This window comes from Pseudoliparis swirei, chromosome 24 (genome assembly GCF_029220125.1).
Source record: "Pseudoliparis swirei isolate HS2019 ecotype Mariana Trench chromosome 24, NWPU_hadal_v1, whole genome shotgun sequence".
NCBI lineage: Eukaryota > Metazoa > Chordata > Actinopteri > Perciformes > Liparidae > Pseudoliparis > Pseudoliparis swirei.
This window is the reverse complement of record NC_079411.1, coordinates 1,643,856-1,670,729: the sequence shown is the minus strand read 5'-3', so window position 1 is coordinate 1,670,729 and position 26,874 is coordinate 1,643,856. Positions and strand designations below refer to the sequence as shown.

General features: G+C 48.4%; 1 protein-coding gene across 1 annotated transcript; it reads left to right on the top strand.

Annotated features, from left to right (window-relative positions):
• The first annotated feature begins 239 nt into the window (after positions 1 to 239).
• Positions 240 to 26,686, top strand: LOC130190756 (hexokinase-1-like). Its single transcript, XM_056410335.1, has 18 exons — positions 240 to 458; positions 2,852 to 3,014; positions 13,567 to 13,715; positions 14,836 to 14,955; positions 15,035 to 15,130; positions 15,918 to 16,017; positions 16,123 to 16,306; positions 17,449 to 17,604; positions 17,683 to 17,916; positions 18,957 to 19,261; positions 19,827 to 19,975; positions 20,059 to 20,178; positions 20,626 to 20,721; positions 21,989 to 22,088; positions 22,180 to 22,372; positions 22,444 to 22,599; positions 22,937 to 23,170; positions 24,148 to 26,686. Exons 1-18 carry the CDS (start codon positions 396 to 398, stop codon positions 24,293 to 24,295), a joined length of 2,766 nt encoding a protein of 921 aa, XP_056266310.1. The 5' UTR covers positions 240 to 395; the 3' UTR covers positions 24,296 to 26,686.
• Positions 26,687 to 26,874: the final 188 nt, after the last annotated feature.

The following is a 26,874-nucleotide window of genomic DNA, read 5'->3' as shown; positions in this document are numbered from 1 at the left end:
GTCCTCGCTCCTCTGCACGTAGGCCTCTGCTGGGGCGGGTGGGGGGAGAGAGACAGGCCGGTTATAGTGCAGTCCAGGCAGCTTCCTGATTCACAGGCCTGCCCCTCCCCCTCCTCCTGCTCGAGGAGAAGTCCTCCCTCCCTCATCCGCCCCCCTCGCCCCCCCCCCCTCCCCGGCTCAGCCAATCGGGCTCTCCGGTGGGGGCAGGGCATCGCGCTGACGCCATTCCAGTGCGCAGAGCGGCTGCATGTCCACCGGAGCCAACCGGGAGCGCGCAGCTCAGAGGGAGGAGACACGGCCAGGAAGCTTCTGCGTAACCTTGGCGGCTCGGCTCCTTCCTCCGCTTCACGGCCGCAGAGGGACAGCAGCTCCGTTAACCGACCACCGGCAGCAGGATGATCGCGGCGCAGCTCCTGGCCTACTACTTCACCGAGCTGAAGGATGACCAGCTCAAGAAGGTGCGTGACAACCGGCGGGGAGCGCGCGCGCGTGCGTAACGGGGGTTGGGCACGGTGCCATATAGAGAGGTTTAGTGCTTAACGGGGGGCGCACGGTCGCTCGGTGGCATGTCAGGGCGCTCAGCCTGCGGGGCTTATCGGGCCGGGGGGGGAGGAGGAGGAGGAGGAGGAGGAGGAGGAGGAGGCCGTGGATGTCCTTGAGGGGGTCGCGGCCCGCGATGGTGGCGATGTGCCGTCACTAAGGGGAGAGGCTCCGGAGCCTCGGTTGCCATGGTGCCTGAAGCAGACAGGTGTCTGATGACGGCGGATGGGGGGGGGGGGGGCGTAACCCTGTGTGTGTGTGTGGGGGGGGGGGGTGAAGACCCGAGCTGGAATGTAGCCTCCCGTGACGTGACGGACCCTCAACGGAAGTGAGGCTTCATTTTGGAATGACAGGCCGTTGATAGGATGGGGGGGGGGGGGGGCGTGATGTCAAGCGTGACGTCACAGCCAGTCGATGCACGTGCCTTTGCAGAAGTAGGTTAGTGACTATTATTGAACTGTTAATGTTGAAGGGTTAGGGTTATAATAAGGGTCTCCACCTGTTGACCTCTTGACCTCTTGACCTCAGGTCGGTGACCCCGGCCCTCGGCGCTCTATTCATCTCACAGGTTACATTTAAATCCAGCCGCCATGTGTGTTTATAACTGATGGATGAATATAACCTTCATAGCCCACGAGATCAATCCTACACAGCTTTAATAAAATGGCGACACGCGGAGTCTGGAGGCCGAGGATGACAAAGACGTCATCCGGGGATCCCCCCCCCCCACACACACACACACACACACACACACACACAATCAAATCTTTCCCACCGCTCAACATGCCTCTCATGCAATTAGTTAAAGATCAACTACCCCCCCCCTCCCCCTACCTGGAAACCAATGCATGCTGGGTATTTCGTGGCATTGTGGATGGATTCAGGACCTGTACTCTGTGTTCCTCCTCCTCCTCTTCCTCAGATCGATAAGTACCTGTACTCTGTGTTCCTCCTCCTCAGATCGATAAGTACCTGTACTCTGTGTTCCTCCTCCTCCTCAGATCGATAAGTACCTGTACTCTGTGTTCCTCCTCCTCCTCCTCTTCCTCAGATCGATAAGTACCTGTACTCTGTGTTCCTCCTCCTCCTCTTCCTCAGATCGATAAGTACCTGTACTCTGTGTTCCTCCTCCTCCTCTTCCTCAGATCGATAAGTACCTGTACTCTGTGTTCCTCCTCCTCCTCCTCCTCTTCCTCAGATCGATAGGTACCTGTACTCTGTGTTCCTCCTCCTCCTCTTCCTCAGATCGATAAGTACCTGTACTCTGTGTTCCTCCTCCTCCTCCTCTTCCTCAGATCGATAAGTACCTGTACTCTGTGTTCCTCCTCCTCCTCCTCTTCCTCAGATCGATAAGTACCTGTACTCTGTGTTCTGCCTCCTCCTCCTCTTCCTCAGATCGATAAGTACCTGTACTCTGTGTTCCTCCTCCTCCTCCTCTTCCTCAGATCGATAAGTACCTGTACTCTGTGTCCTCCTCCTCCTCCTCTTCCTCAGATCGATAAGTACCTGTACTCTGTTCCTCCTCCTCCTCTTCCTCAGATCGATAAGTACCTGTACTCTGTGTTCCTCCTCCTCCTCCTCTTCCTCAGATCGATAAGTACCTGTACTCTGTGTTCCTCCTCCTCCTCCTCTTCCTCAGATCGATAAGTACCTGTACTCTGTTCCTCCTCCTCCTCTTCCTCAGATCGATAAGTACCTGTACTCTGTGTTCCTCCTCCTCCTCTTCCTCAGATCGATAAGTACCTGTACTCTGTGTTCCTCCTCCTCCTCCTCCTCCTCTTCCTCAGATCGATAAGTACCTGTACTCTGTGTTCCTCCTCCTCCTCTTCCTCAGATCGATAAGTACCTGTACTCTGTGTTCCTCCTCCTCCTCCTCAGATCGATAAGTACCTGTACTCTGTGTTCCTCCTCCTCCTCCTCTTCCTCAGATCGATAAGTACCTGTACTCTGTGTTCCTCCTCCTCCTCCTCTTCCTCAGATCGATAAGTACCTGTACTCTGTGTTCCTCCTCCTCCTCCTCTTCCTCAGATCGATAAGTACCTGTACTCTGTGTTCCTCCTCCTCCTCTTCCTCAGATCGATAAGTACCTGTACTCTGTTCCTCCTCCTCCTCTTCCTCAGATCGATAAGTACCTGTACTCTGTGTTCCTCCTCCTCCTCTTCCTCAGATCGATAAGTACCTGTACTCTGTGTTCCTCCTCCTCCTCCTCCTCTTCCTCAGATCGATAAGTACCTGTACTCTATGTTCCTCCTCCTCTTCCTCAGATCGATAAGTACCTGTACTCTGTGTTCCTCCTCCTCCTCTTCCTCAGATCGATAAGTACCTGTACTCCATGCGCTTCTCTGACGACACGGTGAAGGACATCATGAACCGCTTCCGCCGGGAGATGGAGAACGGGCTGGGCCGCGACACCGGGCCCACGGCCACCGTGAAGATGCTGCCCACCTTCGTCAGGGCCATCCCCGACGGCTCAGGTGAGCCACGCAACCTGGGGGCGGGGCCGCTGGGGGCGCCGTGTCTTTGGGCCGCTGGGGGCGCCGTGTCTTTGGGCCGCTGGGGGCGCCGTGTCTTTGGGCCGCTGTGACTGTGGGCGCCGTGAGACGCGGTCCACGCGGCTCACGGCGCGTCGACAGGCGGTTTGACACCTTTGACAAGCGGCTGCAAATATTCAGCTGGAAGTTAAATATGAGTTAAACATCGAATGACCTCTGACCTTCCTGAACTTCCTGGTGTCCCCTCTGGAGCTCATTGATTCAGCAAATAAAGATAGGAAGCACAAAAAGGCTAATTATAAACCATCATATATTCACATATAAGATGGCGCCGTGCCAACGGCTGCCTGGCAGTAGCTGCCCATATGCTTTTTATTTTGTCTTTTTTTCCACTTTTCCTCTCTTTTTCTTTTCCTTTTCTTTCACGTTGGTCTAAGTTACGGTCGGACAATGGACTATAACTACTTTTTTCGCAACTTTTCCCGTGGCTTTTGTTCACTTTGTCGTGTGTATCGGAGAGCCACAACAAACAATGACGGGGTCCGTTGTTTACTCGCTCAGCTGATCGCTGTGCAGGCCGCAGCTTCTGCCTGGAGACAGACCTGAGATCCCGGTGGAGCGACGGAGAAGGGCTCGCGGCTGCAGGGCGGGTGTCAACAGGAGGGCTAAAACGAGGAGATACAAACCCTCGGTACCGGTGTTACACCCCTACTGGTTTTCAAACCTACTGGTTTCCCTACGCGTGCGTGTGTTGTGTTCTCTTAACATCTGCAGCGGGGCTCTGTCTCGCTCACCAGATTCGTCACACATTCACAAACATATTGCTGGAGGTCTTCAAGCCTCCGTTCATATCCATTTCGGCGATTACGATTGTATAAGTGAGCAGTGCATCACAGCCACGGATGAAGAAATACATTTAAATAAAAATAAAAAGATCGCCCGACCTGGTTTCGATCTCTGTCACGCAAAATGAGTCTGCACTCAAAGCCGCGCAGTCTGTGCGCTGCGCCACCAGATATTAGTTTCAACTCAAGTAATTTATATATTCAACCATTACGTCACATCTTTTGTTTCATGGAACAGTTTGGCGGAGGGGATCTGAAACAACTGGTTACCTTGTTCGGATATTTACACTTTGAAACATGTTTAGCGATGCTTGTTCGCAACGCAACAGCCACACAATACCGACAACAACTAATTGACTTCGTGACGAGTATATAATGACGATGGTACTGTGAACAGAGATTAGAAACATTGCGAACACTGAACAACAGGAAGAATGGAATACTAGTAATGTTCCATCTACAAAACAATGATGAACATATTGCTGGAGCTCTTGAAGCCACATGTCACATCTATTTACGATTGTACAAGTGAGCACTACACGTCACACATGAAGAAACACATATTTTTACTAAAAAGATCACAACGACCTGGTTTCGATCTCCTTCAAGCAAAATGTGGCGACTCTAAAGCTGAGCAGTCTATGCACTACGCCACTAGATATTAACTGCAAGCCAAGCAATTTTGATATTCATCCATTACGTCACAACTCGTATGCGTCATGGGAACAGTTTGATCGAGGCGTCATGGGAACAGTTGGTTACCTTGGGCGGATATTCAAATACTTCCAAACATGTTTTGTGATGCTTTTATAAATAATATTCAGACATCATTTTTTTGGAAATGTGAAGGGAATGCATTTGTTAGCTTGAACTGAAGCAATTCTTGCACCATAAGTGGATCCATCGAAGCTTCTTGTCTTTTTTCCCTTCCGTTTGTTTGTCTGACACAGTTTCCTTTTCTACAGATGTTGCTAATTATGTCCTTGCTTGATTGGAATTGTGATTGCAAGATGTGACAGCTGTGCAGCATTTTCTAAACTCTTGTATTATGTCAATACAGTTTATCAATATTATTTTGGTATCATGATGCGATCTTTTTATAAAAGACTGCGCGGCTTTGAGTGCAGTCTCATTTTGCGTGACAGAGATCGAAACCAGGTCGGGCGATCTTTTTATTTTTATTTAAATGTATTTCTTCATCCGTGGCTGTGATGCACTGCTCACTTATACAATCGTAATCGCCGAAATGGATATGAACGGAGGCTTGAAGATCTCCAGCAATATGTTTGTGAATGTGTGACGAATCTGGTGAGCGAGACAGAGCCCCGCTGCAGATGAAGAGGGAAACCAGTAGGTTTGAAAACCAGTAGGGCGTGAGGTCTTTGGCCAATAAGACGGATGAGCTCGCTGGTAATGACTGAGAGGATCTTCCGTGAGCAGTCTCTTGTGTTTTACTGAGACGTGGCTACGACTATCCGGATCACTTTGCTCGGTGTATTAACTGGTTTTGAATTAACTGGTTTTGCATGAGGCAGATGTGCCAGGAGTGGCCTCGAGTTGCCTCTCAGGACCCGGCCTGACTAACTAGGAAATGCACATTTCAGCCTCTGTCACGTTCTTTTATGTAACGCTAATGTTTTAAAGACTAAACACGGATGACTTTGCTGTAAAATGTGATACCTGTTCGGGAGGCTGTAGCTGACGCCGAGGACGAGGACAAAGTAGGTGACTCTGCTGGTGCCTGTTCAATATACGACTAACTTCAATAAATACTTGACAAAATGCTCTTGTTGTCAGTCTGATATTTATGTTATACGTCGTTATCTGACGTCAAGTCGATGTGAGACCAGTTTACTCTTCATACAGTGTGTAAAGCATGTAGCCCATTGTTTACAGCTGTCAGCTGGGAAACTGTGATCGACTCAGATTAAGTTGTGATACCACAACAAGACTTTGTGCTGTCTTCACATCTCTTATGTTTTATATTCGAGACTACGGATCAACATATATCCTCGTAACTATACTCTACCCTGTGCAGCACTCACTGTCCAGATTAAACATGACTTACCTGTTGTTTTGTTACGATAAGGACACACATAACTACACACAGGAGTGAGCGTGTCTTTGACACATGACGGGGAGCAGCTGCTCCAGCCTTCATTTATTTCGACGGCATAATCTAAACGTTTTCCACCTTCATGACTAACATATCACTTGTTCACTGGTGATAAAAAAAATATCTAAACCGACAATACAAAAATAATATAAACACGGATTTCTCAAAGAATCGAACAGCCGACTTGTGCACCTGCTGTTCTGTTCGTTGCTTGTGAACTACCATTGAGCTATAGGTATTTCACCCGATAACCCGATTTACATTACAATGTACTGTAGCGACCCTGGGTCAGGAACGCTACGAGACGTAGATGGCTTATAGGGTGTTTATTCAAGGAACATAGAACAAGCTACTGTTGGAAAACCTCCAAACCAGCTTCACCTGCTCGGGTCATAGCTCTGCTCAACACAACACACACACAACATCACGCTGTCCAATCACAGACACAGCTACCAGCTCGTGAGATGTTCACTTACATCCGGAACATAACATTTATAACATAACATTCCCTCAGTCCGTTACAGTACTTTACAATAACAAAAACTGACTTTGAGCCAATTAAGTAAGTAATATAGTAACTTTGGAAGACATTAATATTTATATAATATATTCTAACACCGACTGCCTTTTCTTCTAACATCATAGACCCACCTAACTCAAATACGTGATTGCATAGGCAACAGCCGCTTTGTGCATTAAAGTTGATGCGACAATAGAAAACGCAGTTACTGATTATCACTATGAGTGATTTATCTATTCATCTAAAACTTAAACTGACTGTAATCAACCCATATTCCTCTATAGCTCAATGGTAGTTGGGATGCAAGTTAGGAGGCCCTGTGGTCGCAGATTCAAGATTCAAGATGTTTTATTTGTCACATACACACACAGGGTGTGCAGTGAAATGAAAGTGGCAATGCTCAGCAGGAATGTGCAAGGGCAACAAGTACACACTATTTACAATAAAAAACAACACAATATTTACAGTAAGTGTGTGTGTGTGTGTGTCTAAGAGGGCAGTTGTGGGGGTCCTGGTGAGGTCGGAGTTCACAGTCCTGATGGCCTGAGGAAAGAAACTCCGTCTCAGTCTCTCTGTTCTTGCAGCGTGACTACGGAGGCGCCTGCCTGACCGCAGCAGCTGAAACAGTCTGTTGTTGGGTGAGGATCCTTCATGATCCTGCGGCTCTGGTTCTGCACCTCCTGGTGTACAAGTCCTGCAGGGTGGGGTGTGGTTCAATAGTGCGCTCAGCCGACTACTCTCAGCAGAGCCTTCCTGTCCTGACCGGAGCAGTTGCCAAACCAGGCTGTGATGCTTCCTGTCAGGACGCTCTCTACAGCTCCAGAGTAGAAGGACTGAAGGATCCTCTGGGAAACTTTAAATTTCCTCAGCTGCCTGAGGTGGTAGAGGCGCTGCCTTGCCTTTCTCACCAGAGTGTCTGTGTTCGTTGACCATGTCAGATCCTCGGTGATGTGGACTCCCAGGTATTTATACCGCTCACCCTCTCCACAGTAGTCCCGTTAATCCCCAGTGGTGAGTACGTCCTCTGTTGTTGTACCCTCCTAAAGTCCACAATCAGCTCCTTAGTTTTGGTGACATTCATGATGAGGCTGTTGTCCTGGCACCAGAGTGACAGATCAGCAACTTCCTCCAGGTAGGCCTCATTCTTGTTGTCGGAGATCAGGCCCACCACCACTGTGTCATCCGCAAACTTGATGATGGTGTTGAGCTGAACCTGGCCACACAGTCATGTGTGTACAGGAGTACAGTAGGGGCTGAGGACGCAACCTGGGGATCCTGTGTTCAGGGTGAGGGATTTGGAGGTGTCTGCCCACCCTGACCACCTGTGGCCTGGCGGTCAGGAAGTCCAGGATCCAAGCACACAGGATAGTGTTCAGTCCCAGCTCAATCAGCTTGCCGGCCAGTCTGGAGGGACTATGGTGTTGAAAGCTGAACTATAATCAATGAACAGCAGTCTCATAGCCCCCTCTGGCTGTCCAGATGAGAGTGTGGTGTGCAGTACCTGGGAGACAGCATCATCCGTGGATCTGTTTGGGCGATAAGCAAACTGCAGCGGGTCCATGGAGGAAGGGAGGAAGGCGCAGATGTAGTCCTTTATCAGCCTCTCAGCATTTCATGACCACCGGGGTGAGGCCCACCGGTGGGTAGTCATTCATACATGCTGGAGAAGCATTCTGGGCCACAGGAACAATAGTGGATCTCTTGAAGCAGGCGGGACCACGGACTCAGCCAGGAGAGGTTGAATATTGTGGTGAACACTGGAGCTAGCTGGTTAGCACAGGTCTTCAGTACTCGCCCAGATATGCCATCTGGACCTGCAGCTTTCCTGGTGTTCACCCTCAACAGAGCCCTCCTCACACTGTGCTCGGTCACAGAGTGTGTGTTCATCCCCTGCGGTAGAACTCACCTCGTCTACGCTAACGGTGTTGTTGCTAGCCTGCGAGCTAGCGCTGTTCTAGCTAGCCTCAAACCGCGCATAAAATGAGTTCAGGTCGTCCCGTAGTGATGCGCCCGCACTCACCATTGCGCGGGTCTGCTCTGGTAGTCTGTGATAGTCCGTAGCCCCTGCCATAGGCGCCTGGTGTCGCGCTGCTCCATCTGTGATTCCACTCTGTCTCGGTACCTCCTCTTGGCCTTCACCGCCTCCTCAGTCCATAGACCGCTGCCTTGTACTCGTCCATGTTGCCGGATACAAGACCGGAGTTATAGGCAGCAGTACGGGCGTTCACAGCTTCACGGATGGATCTATCAACCCACGGCTTTTGGTTAGGAAAGACCCTAACTTTACCGTGGGGCGATGACGTCGCTATGAGGCTCATTGCTACTTCCGCTGACGCCACTGGAACTGGATTGGATCATGTCCCAGTCGGCGACACGCAGAGCGTCCTGTAGCTCAGCCTCTGATTGGTCAGACCACCGCTTTTTCCTCGTCACTACCGCTCCGCGATCTTTTGCGGGCATCGGAAGCAGAAAAATGGCGGCATGGTCTGATTTGCGAACGGAGGGAGAGAGACAGCCTTGTAGCGTGTCTTGAATGGTGAATAGCAGTGGTCCAACGTTCTTTCCTCTGGTAGCACACGTAATGTGCTGGTGAAAGTTCGGCATGACTTTTTAGGTTTGCCATATAAAAGTCCCCAGCCACCACCACAGCCGCGGCGGGATACTTGTTCTAATGCCGACATCACACATCATGTAGGTCCGATACTGCTTCGTCGGTGTCCGCTTGTGGTCGATTGTAGCCGGCTGTGGTGATGACCGAGCTGAACTCCCGGGGAAGGTAGAATGGGCGGCATGAGATCGCCAGATGTTCCAGGTTCGCGAGCAGGAACGAAAGAGTCTTAATGTCCTCACTTGTTGTTAGTCATGAAGCAAATCCCTCCACCCTTAGATTTACCAGACTCTTCCGTTCTGTCTGCACGGAAAACAGAGAAGGACTCGGTTGGACATATGACTCGATCCGCACCAGCGGGTCAGCCATGTTTCCGTCAGACAAAAGATGTTACAGTCCCTCATGTCCCGTTGGAATCTGATCCTTGCCCTAACATCATCCATCTTATTTTCCAGAGACTGGACGTTAGCAAGAAGGATGCTGGGCAGAGGTGGACGGTGGGCTTGAACTCTCAGTCTGTTCCGAATTCCGCTCCGTTTCTCGATGTTTTCGTCCCCCCGTAGTAGCGGCTCCACTGTTGTTGTTGTGGTTCGCGTACAATCTCTGCCGCCACGCTGGATCGATGGAAAAGTGGACAAAAACCCTTGTTTTGCGCAAAAGTTTATGTCCAAAAGTGTGCTGCGGTCGTATGCTGTTAGTGTCGATGTGTTTGTGGCAAAGAAAACATTAAAAATAAACACAAAAACTAAAAGAGCGCACAATCTCCGCGGAGCTACCTCGACGGCGTCTGGACACAGCCGCGCCATCTGAATATCAATATCATATCAATATGATCGCAGGTTCGATTCTTGGCGTTAATCTTAATCCATTTTTTAATTTTTTGTATCGCCAGTGAACAAGTGATATGTTCGTCATGAAGGTGGAACACGTTTCGTTAATGCCGTCGAAATCCTAAATGAAGGCTGGAGCAAGCTGCTCACCCGTCATGTGTCAAAAGACACGCTCACTCCTGTGTGTAGTTATGTGTGTCCTTATCGTAACAAAACAACAAGTAACAGTCATGTTTAATCTGGACAGTGAGTGCTGCACAGGGTAGAGTATAGTTACGAGGATATATGTTGATCCGTAGTCTCGAATATAAAACATAAGAGATGTGAAGACAGCACAAAGTCTTGTTGTGGTATCACAACTTAATCTGAGTCGACCAGTTTCCCAGCGGACAGCGGTGGGCGAGCTGGGTGTAAACAACGGGCTACATGCTTCATTACACACTGTATGAAGAGTAAACTGGTCTCACATCGACTTGACGTCAGATAACGACGTATAACATAAATATCAGACTGACAACAAGAGCATTTTGTCAAGTATTTATTGAAGTTAGTCGTATATTGAACAGGCACCAGCAGAGTCACCTACTTTGTCCTCGCTCCGTGTCCTCGGCGTCTCAGCTACAGCCTCCCGAACAGGTATCACATTTTACAGCAAAGTCATCCGTGTTTAGTCTTTAAAACATTAGCGTTACATAAAAAGAACGTGACAGAGAGGCTAAGCGATGGAAATGTGCATTTCCTAGTTAGTCAGACGGGTCCTGAGAGGCAACTCGAGGCCACTCCTACGGCACATCTGCCTCATGCACGCTACCAAGACCAGTTCATTCAAAAACCAGTTAATACCGCACACCGGCTTCAGGACTGTTGGGGCGGACAGAGACGCTACACTGAGCGGTAAGAAGAGGGGGGGCGGGATCGCTGTTTATGTGAATGAACGGTGGTGTAATCCCGACCATGTGTGTGAAGGAGCGCTTCTGTAGCCCGAACATTGAACTGTTGGCCGTGGGGATGCGCCCGTACTATTTGCCGAGAGAGTTCACGTCCGCCATTTTGGTTGTCGTGTACGTGCCGCCATCAGCTGACGCTGAGGAAGCTGTGGACACCATCCACTCCACTGTGTCTGCTCTGCTGAATCATCAGCCTGGAGCATTCATGGCTATCACTGGTGACTTTAACCACACCACACTGGATAAAGCTCTGCCAACCTTCCATCAATACATAGACTGCCCAACAAGGAACAATAACACTCTGGACTTGCTGTATGCTAATACTAAGGACGCATACAGCGCCACTGCCCTTCCCCCCCTCGGCAGGTCTGATCATGACCTGGTCCGGCTGACACCAGGTCTGTTGCTCTGGTGAAGAGGCTGCCGGTGACCACCAGGACTGTGAGGAGGTGGTCTCTGGAGGCTGATGACGCTCTACAGGACTGCTTCGAGTCAACGGACTGGGATGTGTTGTGTGGACCGCACGGGGAGGACATCAACAGTATGACCGACTGCATCACGGAATACATCAAGTTCTGTGAACACACCACCATCCCATCACGGACTGTGGCCCACCTCCGGCCGCAGGTGAAATCATCGCTGGACCCTCTGCAATCTGCTTACCAGCCTCATGTGGGAGTGGACGACGCCATCATCTACCTGCTGCAACGAGCTCAGTCGCACCTGGATGGAACCGGTGTCTCTGTGAGAGTCACTTTCTTTGACTTCTCCAGTGCATTTAACACCATCCAGCCACTGCTGCTGAGTGAGAAGCTGCGGGTGGTCGGTGTGGACGCGTCCACCATCTCCTGGATCACTGACTACCTCACAGGCAGACCACAGTTTGTCAGAATGGGCCGTGTGCTGTCTGGAACGGTGGTCAGTGATGTTGGAGCCCCACAGGAACTGTTCTGTCTCCCTTCCTCTTCACCCTGTACACCAGTGACTTCCAGTACAACACGGAGTCATGCCATCTGCAGAAGTACTCTGATGATTCTGCAGTGGTCGGGTGTATTAGGGATGGACGGGAGGAGGAGTACAGGGCAGTGGTGAGCGACTTTGTAAAGTGGGCCGATGAGAACCACCTGCGGCTGAACGTGGCCAAGACCAGAGAGATGGTGGTGGACTTCAGGAGGAAGAGCTCCTCCCCCTCTGAGTGTCCTGGGAGTGGACGTGGACATGGTGGAGGAGGACCAGTACCTGGTGGAGGAGGACCAGTACCTGGTGGAGGAGTACAAGTACCTGGGCGTCTCCATCGACTGAACTGGAAGGCCAACATCAACGCTGTGTACAAGAAGGGGAGGAGTCGACTCTTTTTCCTGAGAAAGCTTCGATCCTTCAACGTGTGCAGCAAGATGCTGGAGTTATTCTACCAGTCGGTTGTCGCCAGTGTGCTGCACTTTGCCATTGTCTGCTGGGGGAGCAGCATCGGAGCCGGTGACACCAGCCGTCTCAACAAACTGGTTGGGAAGGCTGGCTCCATCATCGGCTGCCAGCTGGAGCACCTGGAACAGGTGGTGGAGAGGAGGACGTTGAAGAAACTGCTGTCCATATTGGACAACCCGGACCACCCGGACCACCCTCTCCACCACCTCCTACAGGGCCAGAGGAGGACTTTCTCCAGACGTCTCCTCACGCTGCCACAAGGACAGATACAGGAGAACCTGCCGACGGCTATGAGGCTCTATAACAGATCACCTCTTGCCAGATCATAGTGCAATAACTACAATAATAACTTCATATCCACACTATGTTGATCTGCACTTCACACATTTCATTTATTTACACTACACACATACACACACTTTGCATTTTGCACACTGTCTATATTTAATATTTGTATACTTAATTTAATTTGTCATTAGTATTGTGTATTGTGTATGCATATATGTTGTATATATACATACATATATATTTTATTTTATATTTTACTTTGTATACTTCTATATCTTTCATCCCTGTTTTTTATATTTTATTTTTTATTCTTGTGTGTTTAGTTTATTGGTGCTGCTACTGTGACGACAAATTTCCCCTTGGGGATTAATAAAGTATCTATCTATCTATCTATATATATAAATATTTATTTATACTTATATATTTATTTATTTTATTTATATGAATATTTATTTATACTTAATTTTGTTTCTATAGATATATTTATTTATATATGTGTATGTACACCATTATATATATTTATACTTATTTATATATAAATATATATTTATAGTTATTGATATATGTATATGGCCGAAGAGGTAACCACTTTATGTGTATATATTATATATATATATATAAATACATTATAGCCGTACATGTACTTGTATGTACTAAGAGGTAACCGCTCGCTCTGATTGGTCCAGAGACAGAAGATAAACTCTCCACACGTCTCCATGTCAGCGTCTCATTCCAGAGATAAACAAACAGCTCAGAGGGCATTGTTGTCGTTGTTGTTGTCGTGGCCGCGAAAGGTCACAGGTCTGATTGCTCACGTGGTGACACCTGATCCGCCTGGTGGGGACGATGACTCATGACTCCAGATCTGTGTGAAGCATAGGCTTCTATACAACCAGAGGAGCCCCCTGGTGGTCAGGAGAGAGAATGCAGCTCTAACTCCTGCTGTGGTCTCCAGAGAAGGGCGACTTCATCGCTCTGGACCTCGGCGGCTCCAACTTCAGGATTCTGCGCGTCAAGGTGACCGAGGACAAGAAGCAGCCGGTCCAGATGGAGAGCCAGGTCTACGAGACCCCCGATGACATCATCCACGGCAGCGGGACACGGGTAAAACAAGAATACCTCTCTCTCTCCCTCTCTCTCTCTTTACTCTTTCTCTCTCTCTCCCTCTCTCTCCCCTCTATCTCTCTCCTTCTCTCTCCCTCTCCCTCTCTCTCTCTTACTAAGTGGGGGCGGCTGTAGCTCAGTGGGGTAAGGGGGCCGTCCTTCAACCGCAAGGTTGTGGGTTCGATCCCCGCTCTCCCCATTAGTTGCAAGTCGAAGTGTCCTTGAGCAAGGCACTGAACCCCCAGTTGCTTCCCGGGCGCTTCACCGCAGCCCACTGCTCCTTAATCACTAAGGATGGGTTAAATGCAGAGAACTCATTTCCCCTTGGGGATAAATAAAAGTGTATATTTATTATTATTATTATTTATTAAGTGTGTTGTCATGTCAACCCGAGAAGAGAAAATCACTCTTTAGTGAAAATGTGATGGATTAATAAAAAATGTTCCGGAACCTTTGACCATAAAGCGTGAGACGTCTTTGTGATCTCCTCTTCCTCTCCTCCCCTCTCCTCCTCCTCTCCTCCTCCTCCTCTCCTCCTCTCCTCCTCTCCTCCTCCTCCTCTCCTCTACTCTCCTCCTCTCCTCTTCCTCTCCACCTCTCCTCCTCTCCTCTCCCCCTCCCCTTTCCTCCTCTCCTCTCCTCCTCCTCTCTCCCCCTCCTCTCCTCCTCCTCCTCTCTTCCTCTCCCCTCTCCTCCTCTCCTCCTCCTCCTCTCTTCCTCCTCCCTCCCCTTTCCTCCTCCTCTCCTCCTTCCTCCCTCCCCTCTCCTCCTCCTCCTCCTCTCTTCCTCTCCCCTCCCCTTTCCTCCTCTCCTCCTCCTCCTCTCTCCCCTCCCCTCTCCCCATCTCCTCCTCCTCTCCTCCCTCCCCTCTCCTCCTCCTCTCTCCTCTCCTCCCTCCTCCTCTCTCCTCTCCTCTTCCCTCCTCCCTCTCTCCTCTCCTCTCCTCTCCTCTCCTCTCCTCTCCCTCCTCCTCTCTCCTCCTCTCCTCCTCTCCCCATCTCCCTCTCTCCTCTCCTCCTCCTCTCTTCCCCTCCCCCTCCTCCTCCTCCTCCTCTCTTCCTCTCCTCCCCTCTCTCCCTCTCTCCTCCCCCCCTCCCCCTCTCCTCTCCTCCGCCTGCAGCTCTTCTCCCACGTTGCTGACTGCCTGGGCGACTTCATGGAGAAGCAGAAGATAAAGGACAAGAAGCTCCCGGTGGGCTTCACCTTCTCGTTCCCCTGCGCTCAGACCAAGCTGGACGAGGTGAGGCGGCGTCAGGGGGCGGAGTCAGAGAGCACAACGCAGGACGTCAAAGTGCATTGTGGGATATTTGTTGTTGCAGGCGGTGTTGTTGACGTGGACCAAGAAGTTCAGAGCCAGCGGCGTGGAGGGAACCGACGTCGTGAGCCTCCTGAACCGAGCCATCAAGAAACGAGGGGTGAGGAGGAACTGAAGAGTCAGACAACATAAACAACATCAAACATTAAACAACTTTAAACAACATTAAACAACAATAAACGACATAAACAACATTAAATATTAAACAACTTTAAACAACATTAAACAACATAAACAACATCAAACATTAAACAACTTTAAACAACATTAAACAACATTAAACAACTTTAAACAACATTAAACATCAAACAACATCCAACATTAAACAACTTTAAACAACATAAACAACATTAAACATCAAACAACATCAAACATTAAACAACATGAAACAACATTAAACAACATTAAACATCAAACAACATCAAACAACATCAAAGAACTTTAAACATCAAACAACTTTAAACATTAAACAACATGCTTCAGCTAATTTTAAAGTTTCTTTTTTATAAAACCTTTTTATTTCCTTATTTTTACACGGCAATAGATACATCGTCATATTTATGGTTTACGTATGTATATAAAATATATATTTTTTACATATATGTTTTATATATATACATGTTTGACATATTTTTGTTACACTACAATGACCCTAATACATCATTATATTTATGGTATACATATATGTTTGATATAGATATATATATATTTCGATATATCTATATGTATGTTTTTTATTTATATTTGTTTTATTTAATATACTTCAAAATACACATTTTACGATCTAGATGGAACATGTTTTACAAGAGAAGATGATGGCCTACCTTTTCTTTCTTTCCTTTGTTTTGAGTTCATCATAATCTTGTTGTTGTTGTTGTTGTCCCCAGGACTACGAGGCCGACATCATGGCGGTGGTGAACGACACCGTGGGCACCATGATGACCTGCGGCTTTGACGACCAGCGCTGTGAAGTGGGCGTCATCATCGGTACGCGTCCCCGTCAGGTGCACTAGCCCCGCCCCTAGGGGGCGCCGCAGGCCCCGCCTCCATCAGTGAGTCACGTCGCTCTGCCCCCCCCCCCCCCCCCCTCAGGGACCGGAACCAACGCCTGCTACATGGAGGAGCTGCGGCACATCGACCAGGTGGAGGGCGACGAGGGCCGCATGTGCATCAACACGGAGTGGGGCGCCTTCGGGGACGACGGCTCGCTGGAGGACGTCCGCACCGAGTTCGACCGCGAGATCGACCGCGGCTCCATCAACCCGGGGAGGCAGCTGTAGGTTCTCCGGTTCTATGGCTCCGGTTCTATGGCTCTGGTTCTATTGGGCCGGTTCAACTGCTCCGGTTTTATAGCTCCGGTTCTACGGCTCCGGTTCTATTGGGCCGGTTCTACTGCTCCGGTTTTATAGCTCCGGTTTTAAAGCTCCGGTTCTACGGCTCGTTTTATAGCTCCGGTTCTATTGGGCCGGTTCTACTGCTCCGGTTTTATTGCTCCGGTTCTATCGCTCCGGTTCCATTTCTCCGGTTCTGCCGCTCCGGTTCTATTGGGCCGGTTCTACTGCTCCGGTTTTATAGCTCCGGTTCTACGGCTCCAGTTTTATAGCTCCGGTTCTATTGGGCCGGTTCTACTGCTCCGGTTTTATAGCTCCGGTTCTATTGCTCCGGTTCTATGGCTCCGGTTCTATCACTCCGGTTCCATTTCTCCGGTTCTGCCGCTCCGGTTCTATTTCTCCGGTTCTATTGGGCCGGTTCTACTGCTCCGGTTTTATAGCTCCGGTTTTATAGCTCCGGTTTTATAGCTCCGGTTCTACGGCTCCAGTTTTATAGCTCCGGTTCTATTGGGCCGGTTCTACTGCTCCGGTTTTATAACTCCGGTTCTATGGCTCCGGTTCTATCGCTCCGGTTCCATTTCTCCTGTTCTGCCGCTCCGGTTCTATTTCTCCGGTTCTATTGGGCCGGTTCTACTGCTCCGGTTTTATAGCTCCGGTTCTATTGCTCCGGTTCTATGGCTCCGGTTCTATCGCTCCAGAATAATTTTAATAATGCAAAGTTCATACCATCTATATAAGTGAGAATGAAGTGCACATCTAAATAATAAAAGCACATTAAAATAGTTTTAAAATAGATTTTAAAAATGCAAAGTATTAAGAAAAAGAGAGAAATGAAAAAGTAAAAATAGTTTAAAAAATACAAAGTATATCTAGTGTATATACGTGAGAATAAAGTATACTTAAATAATAAAAGGAAATTTAAATGTAAAATATAAATAATTAGGATTAATAACATCTTCTCTGCTCATTTCTTGATGCAGAAGCAATTAGTTTTTATACAAAACAATAAAATAGCAAATGCATGTTACATTTACTATTTAAATAATAAATGTAGATGAAATAAAGGAGAGCCGTGTGGTGGCCTCAGGTTCGAGAAGATGGCCAGCGGGATGTACATGGGGGAGCTGGTGCGCCTCATCCTGGTGAAGATGGCCAAAGAGGGGCTCCTGTTCGAGGGCCGCATCACGCCGGAGCTGCTCACCAAGGGCAAGGTGGAGACCAAGCACGTGTCCGCCATCGAGAAGTGAGTCACGCACTGCAGGTGTTACACACTCTGCTACACACTCTGCTACACACCCGGCCCTCGCCCTCTGGCCCTCAGGAGCAAGGAGGGGCTGAAGAAGTGCATGGAGACGCTGACGCGGCTCGGCGTGGAGCCGTCGGCCGAGGACTGCCTGGCCGTGCAGCACGTGTGCACCATCGTGTCGTTCCGCTCCGCCAACCTGGTGGCCGCCACGCTGGGCGCCATCCTGGCCCGCCTCAAGGACAACAGGGGGGCGGCGCGCCTCCGCACCACGGTGGGCATCGACGGCTCGCTCTACAAGATGCACCCGCAGTGAGTCCTGGGTACTGCGCCACGGAGGACTGCCAGGGGTCAGGGGTCAGGAGTTAGAGTTCAGGAGTTAGGGGCTAGGAGTTAGGGGCTATGAGTTAGGGGTTAGGAGTTAGGGGTAAAGGGTCAGGAGTTAGGGGATAGGAGTTAGAGGTCAGGAGTTAGGGGTTAGGGGGTTAAGACATGTAAAAAAATTACAAAAATGTATATCTAATAAATGTCAAATATATATATATACATATGTACATATATATATATACATATATATATATTTGACATTTATATATATGTATATATATATACATATGTATTTATATATATATATAAATATATATTTGAAATGTATATATTGATATATATATATACAGGACTGTCTCAGAAAATTAGAATATTGTGATAAAGTTCTTTATTTTCTGTAATGCAATTAAAAAAACAAAAATGTCATGCATTCTGGATTCATTACAAATCAACTGAAATATTGCAAGCCTTTTATTCTTTTAATATTGCTGATTATGGCTTACAGCTTAAGAAAACTCAAATATCCTATCTCTAAATATTAGAATATCATGAAAAAGTATACTAGTAGGGTATTAAACAAATCACTTGAATCGTCTAATTAACTCGAAACACCTGGAAACACATTTTCAAATGTTTGATTTTGTTTTGCTGTTATAAATCTTTTTTTTAACTTGGTCTGAGGAAATATTCAAATTTTATGAGATAGGATTTTAGAGTTTTCTTAAGCTGTAAGCCATAATCAGCAATATTAAAAGAATAAAAGGCTTGCAATATTTCAGTTGATTTGTAATGAATCCAGAATGCATGACATTTTTGTTTTTTTAATTGCATTACAGAAAATAAAGAACTTTATCACAATATTCTAATTTTCTGAGACAGTCCTGTATATGTGTACATATATATATATATATATTTTACATATATATATAAATATGTATACTGATGTAAATACACATAAGGCCTTTAGAGGGTAAAGACCCGAGGTGTTCTGACCCGAGGTGTCCTGACCTCTGACCCTCTCTCAGGTACGCCCGCCGCCTGCACAAGACGGTGCGCCGCCTGGTCCCGGACTCGGACGTCCGCTTCCTGCTGTCGGAGAGCGGCAGCGCCAAGGGCGCCGCCATGGTGACGGCCGTGGCGTACCGCCTGACGGAGCAGGCGCGCCAGATCCAGCAGACGATGGCGGAGTTCCGGCTGAGCAAAGCGCAGCTGCTGGAGGTGAAGAAGCGCATGAGGCAGGAGATGGAGAGAGGCCTGAAGAAGACCTCCCACCACGAGGCCACGGTGAAGATGCTGCCCACCTTCGTCCGGAGGACCCCAGATGGAACAGGTTATATGTTTAAATATATATATATATATATATATAAATACACCATTTATATTCTCCAGATGGAACAGGTGACTAAATATATAAATATTTATTTATTTTTGTGTATATATATAAATATATATTTATTTTTGTATGTATTAATATGTATATATATATATTTTGTGTATATATATAAATATATATTTATTTTTGTATATATATATAAATATATATTCTTTTTTATATATGCATATGTAGATAGATATATATGAATCTAGTGTACATATATACACATATATATATATATATATACTGTGTATATATGCAGACTATTTGTTCATGTTATAAATGCTACATTTTCAACTTATAAAAATTAAAATTAATTACAATTACATTAAATATATCAGTGTATCTATAGAGTGTAGAAACCAGCGTTTCACTATTTTAATAATAATATGTGTTATTATTAATAAATGTAAAAGAATGCTGATGCTATTATTAAATATAATATGAACCTAAAGGGACAGGTTAAAGTTCGGCCGTCGGTTCTCACCCTAACATTTATATTTATTTCGACGCCACACAGAGAACGGTGATTTCCTGGCTCTGGACCTCGGGGGGACGAACTTCCGCGTTCTACTGGTGAAGATCCGCAGCGGGAAGAAGCGCTCGGTGGAGATGCACAACAAGATCTACGCCATCCCGGTGGAGGTGATGCAGGGCACCGGAGAAGAGGTGACGCCCGCCGCCGCCGCACGCCGCCGCACGCCGCCGCACGCCGGCCTCCAGACCGCTAACACGCCTTCTCCCCCCCGCAGCTCTTCGACCACATCGTGCACTGCATCTCCGACTTCCTGGACTACATGGGGATGAAGAGCGCCCGCCTGCCGCTCGGCTTCACCTTCTCCTTCCCGTGCCACCAGACCAGCCTGGACGCGGTAGGTTCCCTCAGCGGTGAGCTTGTGAGACAGGAAGAGGCGGAGCTACGAGCAGGAAGATCAGCGCAAAGGAGGTCAAGTCGATATCTCCGTCGCTTAGCCCCGCCCCCCACGCGGCTCGTCTGTCAAGCCGTTGTTTCCATGTAACTTTGTATCGAAGCTCCTCCCTCGTCTAAAAGCTCCTCCCTCATCTAAACGCTCCTCCCTCATCTTTAAAGCTCCTCCCTCATCTCGAAGCTCCTCCCTCATCTTAAAGCTCCTCCCTCATATTTAAGCTCCTCCCTTTGTTCTGATCATTAAAAGACGTAAGTGGACTGTAACGCGTCAGTCGAGGACATATTAAGAGTCAGGAGCTGCTCCAACCTCTCACCTTTGTTGTTGTAGTTGTTGTTGTTGTTGTTGTTGCATCTGTTGGAGGTGTCCCAGTAAGTGGCGTGTGCTCCGCAGGGCATCCTGGTGAACTGGACCAAAGGATTCAAGGCCACAGACTGCGAGGGGGAGAACGTGGTGGAGCTCCTCCGGGAGGCCATCAAGAGGAAAGAGGTAACGGCCAACAGGAAGTAGTGCCAGTTCAGGAGGTACAGGAAGTAGTGCCAGTACAGGAAGTACAAGAGGTACAGGAAGTAAAGGAACTACAGGAAGTACTGCAAGTACAGGAAGTACAGGAAGTAGTGCTAGTACAGGAAGTACAGGAGGTACAGGAGGTAGAGGAAGTACAGGAAGTACAACAACGACAGGAAGTAAAACAACGACAGGAACTACTTCCCTGGGCCGGCAAAATATGACTTATTTACCAGCTTCAGACGTCTTCTTAAATCTGGGGTGAAGCGACCTCGATAGAACCGGAGGGTCCCGTTGGGCCCGGGATCCGCCCACGTGGTTCTGGTCCTGGTCCTGGTTCTGGTCCCGACACACCGGCGACGCCCCTTTTCGTCCTGAATCCAAATCGAGTGTTTTGTACCCTCCCAAAAAAGTTTCCCCTTCGTCACTTTTTGAGTTTTTCTGATATCGATCTCACCCTCTTTTTAGATGGAGTGCACAGTGAGTATCAAAGAGACCGCCACCCATTAACCGAGGGGGGGGGGGGCGGAGCCCAGTGTGGTTGTTGTGAACGCATGTCGTAACGCCTGGAAACCCAATGATGAGACTGTGGGGGTGGAGGTGGAGGTGGTGGTGGAGGGAGGTGGAGGAGGTGGAGGGAGGTGGAGGAGGGTGGAGGGAGGTGGAGGGGGTGGGTGGAGGGAGGTGGAGGGGGTGGTGGAGGTGGTGGGTGGAGGTGGTGGAGGGGGTGGAGGGGGTGGTGGGTGGAGGTGGAGGTGGAGGAGGTGGAGGTGGAGGGGGTGGTGGAGGGGGTGGAGGTGGGTGGGTGGTGGCGGAGGGGGTGGAGGTGGTGGGTGGGGCTCTCAGATGTCGACCCTGTGTAATCTCGTGTGTCTTGGAGCTCCTGAATCTTGAGGGTGTCTTTGTGTATTTTCTATTTTAACTGCATTGTGTTCGGTGTGGCGCCGCTGAAGAAGAGGAAGAAGAAGAAGAAAACACGTTACCGTGGCAACGCCGATTAAATCGTCACTTTAAATGTTGTGAACCTGGGAGGCATTACGAGGTTATTACCCGTTTGATGACGTCATCCTCTGACACGAGGAAGAGGAGAACTCCTCTTCCTCCATTCTACTCATTTTAAAGTCACAAGACCTTCAGCTCTATTTCCTTCATGGAGTTACTGGATCATAACAACGCATAGACGTATGAATATATATACTGATATATAAATATACCACTAGAGACACATCGTGCGTTTGTTTGGTCCCAGGAGTTCGAGCTGGACGTGGTGGCCATCGTGAACGACACGGTGGGCACGATGATGACCTGCGCCTACGAGGAGCCCAGCTGCGAGGTGGGGCTGATCGCAGGTCAGTTCTGGGAGGTTCTCCTCCAGGGTTCCACCGCAGGGCGACGGAGAACCCGCGTCGGTGTTCTACTGATTGGTGTGCGTCCTCTCAGGGACCGGCAGCAACTGCTGCTACATGGAGGAGGCCGGCAACGTGGAGCTGGTGGAGGGGGCGGCGGGGGCGGGGGGGGGCATGTGTGTGAACATGGAGTGGGGCGCGTTCGGGGACAACGGCTGCCTGGACGACATCCGCACGCAGTACGACCAGGCGGTGGACGAGAACTCGCTCAACGACGGCAAGCAGAGGTGAGGCCGCCGCCGCCGCCGCCGCAGGCTTCAGCCATAACACAGACAGAAGCCTGAAGCCCCCCCCCCAGGTATGAGAAGATGTGCAGCGGCATGTACCTCGGAGAGATCGTCAGGCAGGTCCTGATCGACCTGACCAGGCGCGGCTTCCTGTTCCGGGGGCAGATCTCCGAGACGCTGAAGACCCGGGGCATCTTCGAGACCAAGTTCCTGTCCCAGATAGAGAGGTGAGATATATTCATATGTTTATATATAAATATATTATAGAATGTGACACTTTACAGAGCAAACAGAGCTTTTCACGACCGTCAATCTTTTGTTTCTCTCTGCTGCAGCTTAGATATTGACATGAGGAAGTCAAACTAATGGAAACGTGTGTGTGTGTGTGTGTGTGGAATGAGTTTCCAAAAACATGTACAAAAACACACGAGTCTGGTGTAGAGGGAGAACACACCGTGTGACCCCTTGAGTTCATGCCCTGTTTAAGCCCGCTGTCGCCTCTGGCAGCAGCTGCGAGGTATCCGGTGACCCCCCCCCTGCTGACCTCTGACCCCCCCTCCACAGCGATCGTCTGGCGCTGCTGCAGGTCCGGGCCATCCTGCAGCAGCTGGGGCTCGACAGCACCTGCGACGACAGCATCATCGTGAAGGAGGTGTGCGGCACGGTGTCCCGCCGCGCGGCGCAGATGTGCGGAGCCGGCATGGCCGCCGTGGTGGACAAGATCCGTGAGAACCGAGGCCTGGACCACCTGGACACCACGGTGGGCGTGGACGGCACGCTCTACAAGCTGCACCCGCAGTAAGGCCCGGGGGGGGGGGCATTCAGGCTCAGAACTCATATCGAGTTCCACGCAAGGAGATAAAAACTCGCGTGGCACCTGCTTCCCTCCGTTTTATTGTTCACACTAAACACGGTTAAAACCAGAGCCGCCACCACGTTCCCCCGCCACGCGGCGGACGACATATTTAAAAGAAGAGGAAGAAGAAGAACAGTTTGTTTACTTCAGAGAGGAAACAGTGGCTGGTTTCTGCTCATTAGATATGAAAAAAGTTAATTTTTTCAGACATATTTTAACATTTTTCACGTTTCTAAACGGACGAAAGGACATTTTCCAACTGGTTCACGTTCAAATAAAAAAAGGAACAGTTTCTATAATTCATAGAGGAAACATTTGCTGGTTTCTGCTCATTAAATATGAAAAACATAATTTTTTCACACATTTTTTATTTTTCACATTTCTAAACGGACTAAATGACACTTTTTCTCAGCTGGTTTACGTAAATATGAAAAAAGGAACAATTTGTTTAATTCATCGGGGAAACATTTTGGCTGGTTTCTGCTCATTAAATATGAAAATGTGCTCCCTCGTTTCACAAAACCAGACATTTTTTCCATTTCTAAATGGACTAAATGCCCCTAAAGGCACAGGTGTCCAACACAAGGCCCGCGGGCCGAATTCGGCACGCCACATAATTGTATGTGGCCCCCCTGACGTCTTGAAAGACACACGATCACCTTTTCTTAAAGACATTTTACGAAAAATATCCCGTGCTTTTATTTTGAAGGTTTCAAATTAAATGGATTTGTGGAATAGTATTAGAGAAATGTTACATAAACAATAGAACAATAGAGAATAAACAATAATCAAAAGCAAAGAGTTATTCAACAATATGTTTGAGTAGTTTATACCGCGTTGTAGTTACACCGGCCCTTTAAGAGGGCGGCCATGATGCCGTGTGGCCCCGCCCCCTAACCCTCCCTGTCTCCTCCCCCAGCTTCTCCAGGATCTTCCAGCAGACCGTGAAGGAGCTCGCCCCGAAGTGCGACGTCCAGTTCCTGCTGTCGGAGGACGGCAGCGGCAAGGGCGCCGCCCTCATCACGGCCGTGGGCTGCCGCCAGAGGGAGCTGGACGCGCAGCACTAAGCCCCGCCCACATTTAACCACCGTCACCCAACTCCACCTCCCATTGGCAGCCGTGACTCTGCCCCGCCCCCTTTACCCCCCCCCCCCACACCCCACACACACACACAGCCAGTCATGCTGCATTAACAGTGAATTAAATATGTTTATTATTTACACGCTTGTACATTTTAACAACCGTCACGAGATTAATCTAAACATTGTGTGTCGCTAATTTTATTTTTATATGGAGGCAAATATATAATCATACCTGCAAACTTGTCACCTTTCGGTGAAATTCACCGTTTTGAGCTCAAAATAGGTCATCCACGTGAATCGTGGAGATCCGAAGAGTTGTTTTTTTGGGGAGGGGGTCACCTGGCCCGCTGCCGTTGAGATGAGTGTGAAGTGTTGCTCCTCGCAATAAAACATCTTTGATGGAACGTGTCGCGTCTCGGCCAATCAGCGTTCAGATGTCGACAGCGTTTGGGGGTTCAGGTTAGCTTGAATGTTAGCCCGCTACGTCTACTGCTGTCACGCTGCACGGTGTAGCGATGCTAACAAAGTACCGTACGTTAAACACGATGTGATTTAGCATATTTTTAGTATCGATACTTCATTAAGAGAGCGATCAGAGCGCACGCGCTGCTCCGTGTCGAGCTGTCTGCGCACACTGCGCTGCGCAGCTCACAGCGAGAGAAGAGGCGGAGCTTAGAGACTTCGGCTTAACAAATAAAAGATGCCAGAAGTGAAATGTTTCAGTCTGTAAAGTTCTGTAACTCTCCAGCTGCTCATCCTGATGAACTGTGGATCATCTGGTCAGAGACTAACGGCCTCATAGTGTATCATCAATGCTATGATGGAACCATGTAGTTTCATTCATATCTGGCTGTATTAATACTAATATTACTGTCATTTGTTAAGTGTTGAACAAGTTGGTAAAAAGTGAACCATACAGATGTTTTATTTATTACTATTATAGATAAATATACCAGTCTCGTAATTATGGTACCATGTTGTTTTTATGGTGTTGTATTGAATTCTGGCATCAGGTATCATGATATTTATGGCAGGTATGTAATATGTATAGAAGTTATAATATGAGTATCGTGACAAACAGGTAGAGACAGAACAGATTCAGGGAGAAGTCCATGAGGACTGTTCAGCAGGAAAAAAAAGGAAGTTGGTTCATGAATGACTTTAACCATATTATATATAATGACAATGTATATTTGTTATTACTATCATTATAGGGCTGAGTCAGAGCGGAGGACCTTTTGTTCTTAAACTGTTTATCATTATTTAGATTTGTGGTCAGAACAATAAAATGACTAGTTGTGGTTCTAAAAGCTTTGAGGCTTCAAACAATGTGGATGTGGTGTGGTGACAAAAAAAAGAAAGTCACCTGCACCCCCCCCGCCCCCCCCGTTGTCACCTTTTTCACCCCTCATGAGTTTGCAGGTATGATAATATTGTATTTATATAAGCTGAGGCCACTTTGAACCCCAGAGGTCAACAGGAGTTTTGCACCATAAACACCCACACAGAAGAAAAAGGGTTCTTAAAGGTTCCTTAGAAGGCTTTGTGGTTCTACGAAGAACCATCACCTGCTGGAGAACCGTGATGGTTTGAGGCACCGTAAAAGGTTCTTTAAAGAAATCTTTAAGGAAATGGTTCTTTGAGGAACCAGAAATGGTGCCTTAAACAACCATTTTTGTAGGGTTCTCTGAGACACATTTATGGGTTCTTTGAAGAACTCTTTATGGACATGGTTCTTTATTGAACACCAGGGTTCTTTGAGGAACCAGAAATGGTGCCTTAAAGAACCATTTGTTGAAGGTTCTTTGAGACACCTTTAAAGGTTCTTTGAAGAACTCTTTCAGGAAATGGTTCTTTAGAGAACCCTGGGTTGAAAGGTTCTCTGTGGAACCATAAATGGTTCTTCTCTGGCATCACTCTGAAGAACCATATCCGGTTCCAGGTGGCCCCTCCATGGTTCCGTGTTCTGCAGAAGGCGTTGTTACAGGAAGTAACTCCAGGCCGGGTCACGGCTGCCGAGTCCTCGTCTCTGATCACCGATTGGCTACTGACCCTCCGTGTGTCACGCCGTGTCGCTGCTCCTCCAGGAGGCGCGAGGGGGGAGGAGCTTCTCGTGAACTCTGCTGTGCTTTAGGTGTCGTGGTGAACTTCTTACTCGTCGTCTGTGCGAAGAATCCATGTTTCCCGGAGCGGTGTTACCATGACGATGTTCCCATCTCGACTGCATGCCTTGAGGGGGGAGGGGGGAGGGGGGGGGGCTCGCGTTCCCGTTTCTCTGTTTCACGTTTTGTTTTTTTACGTCTTTGTAGATTTTCGTGGTTTTCTGCACACGGTGAAAAAGTGAATTCATTAAATTATATTTTGTCGTGTTGAGTAGATCCTGGCGTCTCTTTCTTTGAAAAACATCAAGCAGACGAGAAAGGGAAATAAATGAGATTCAAATGAAGCTGCATGTGTTTAAAGAGAGGAGGATTTATTGGTAAAGCCCCCCCCCCCCCCCATCAATAGATGCTATTGTTTCTATTAAATAGTGCTGGTGCAAATGAGCAACGCCATATCGAGAT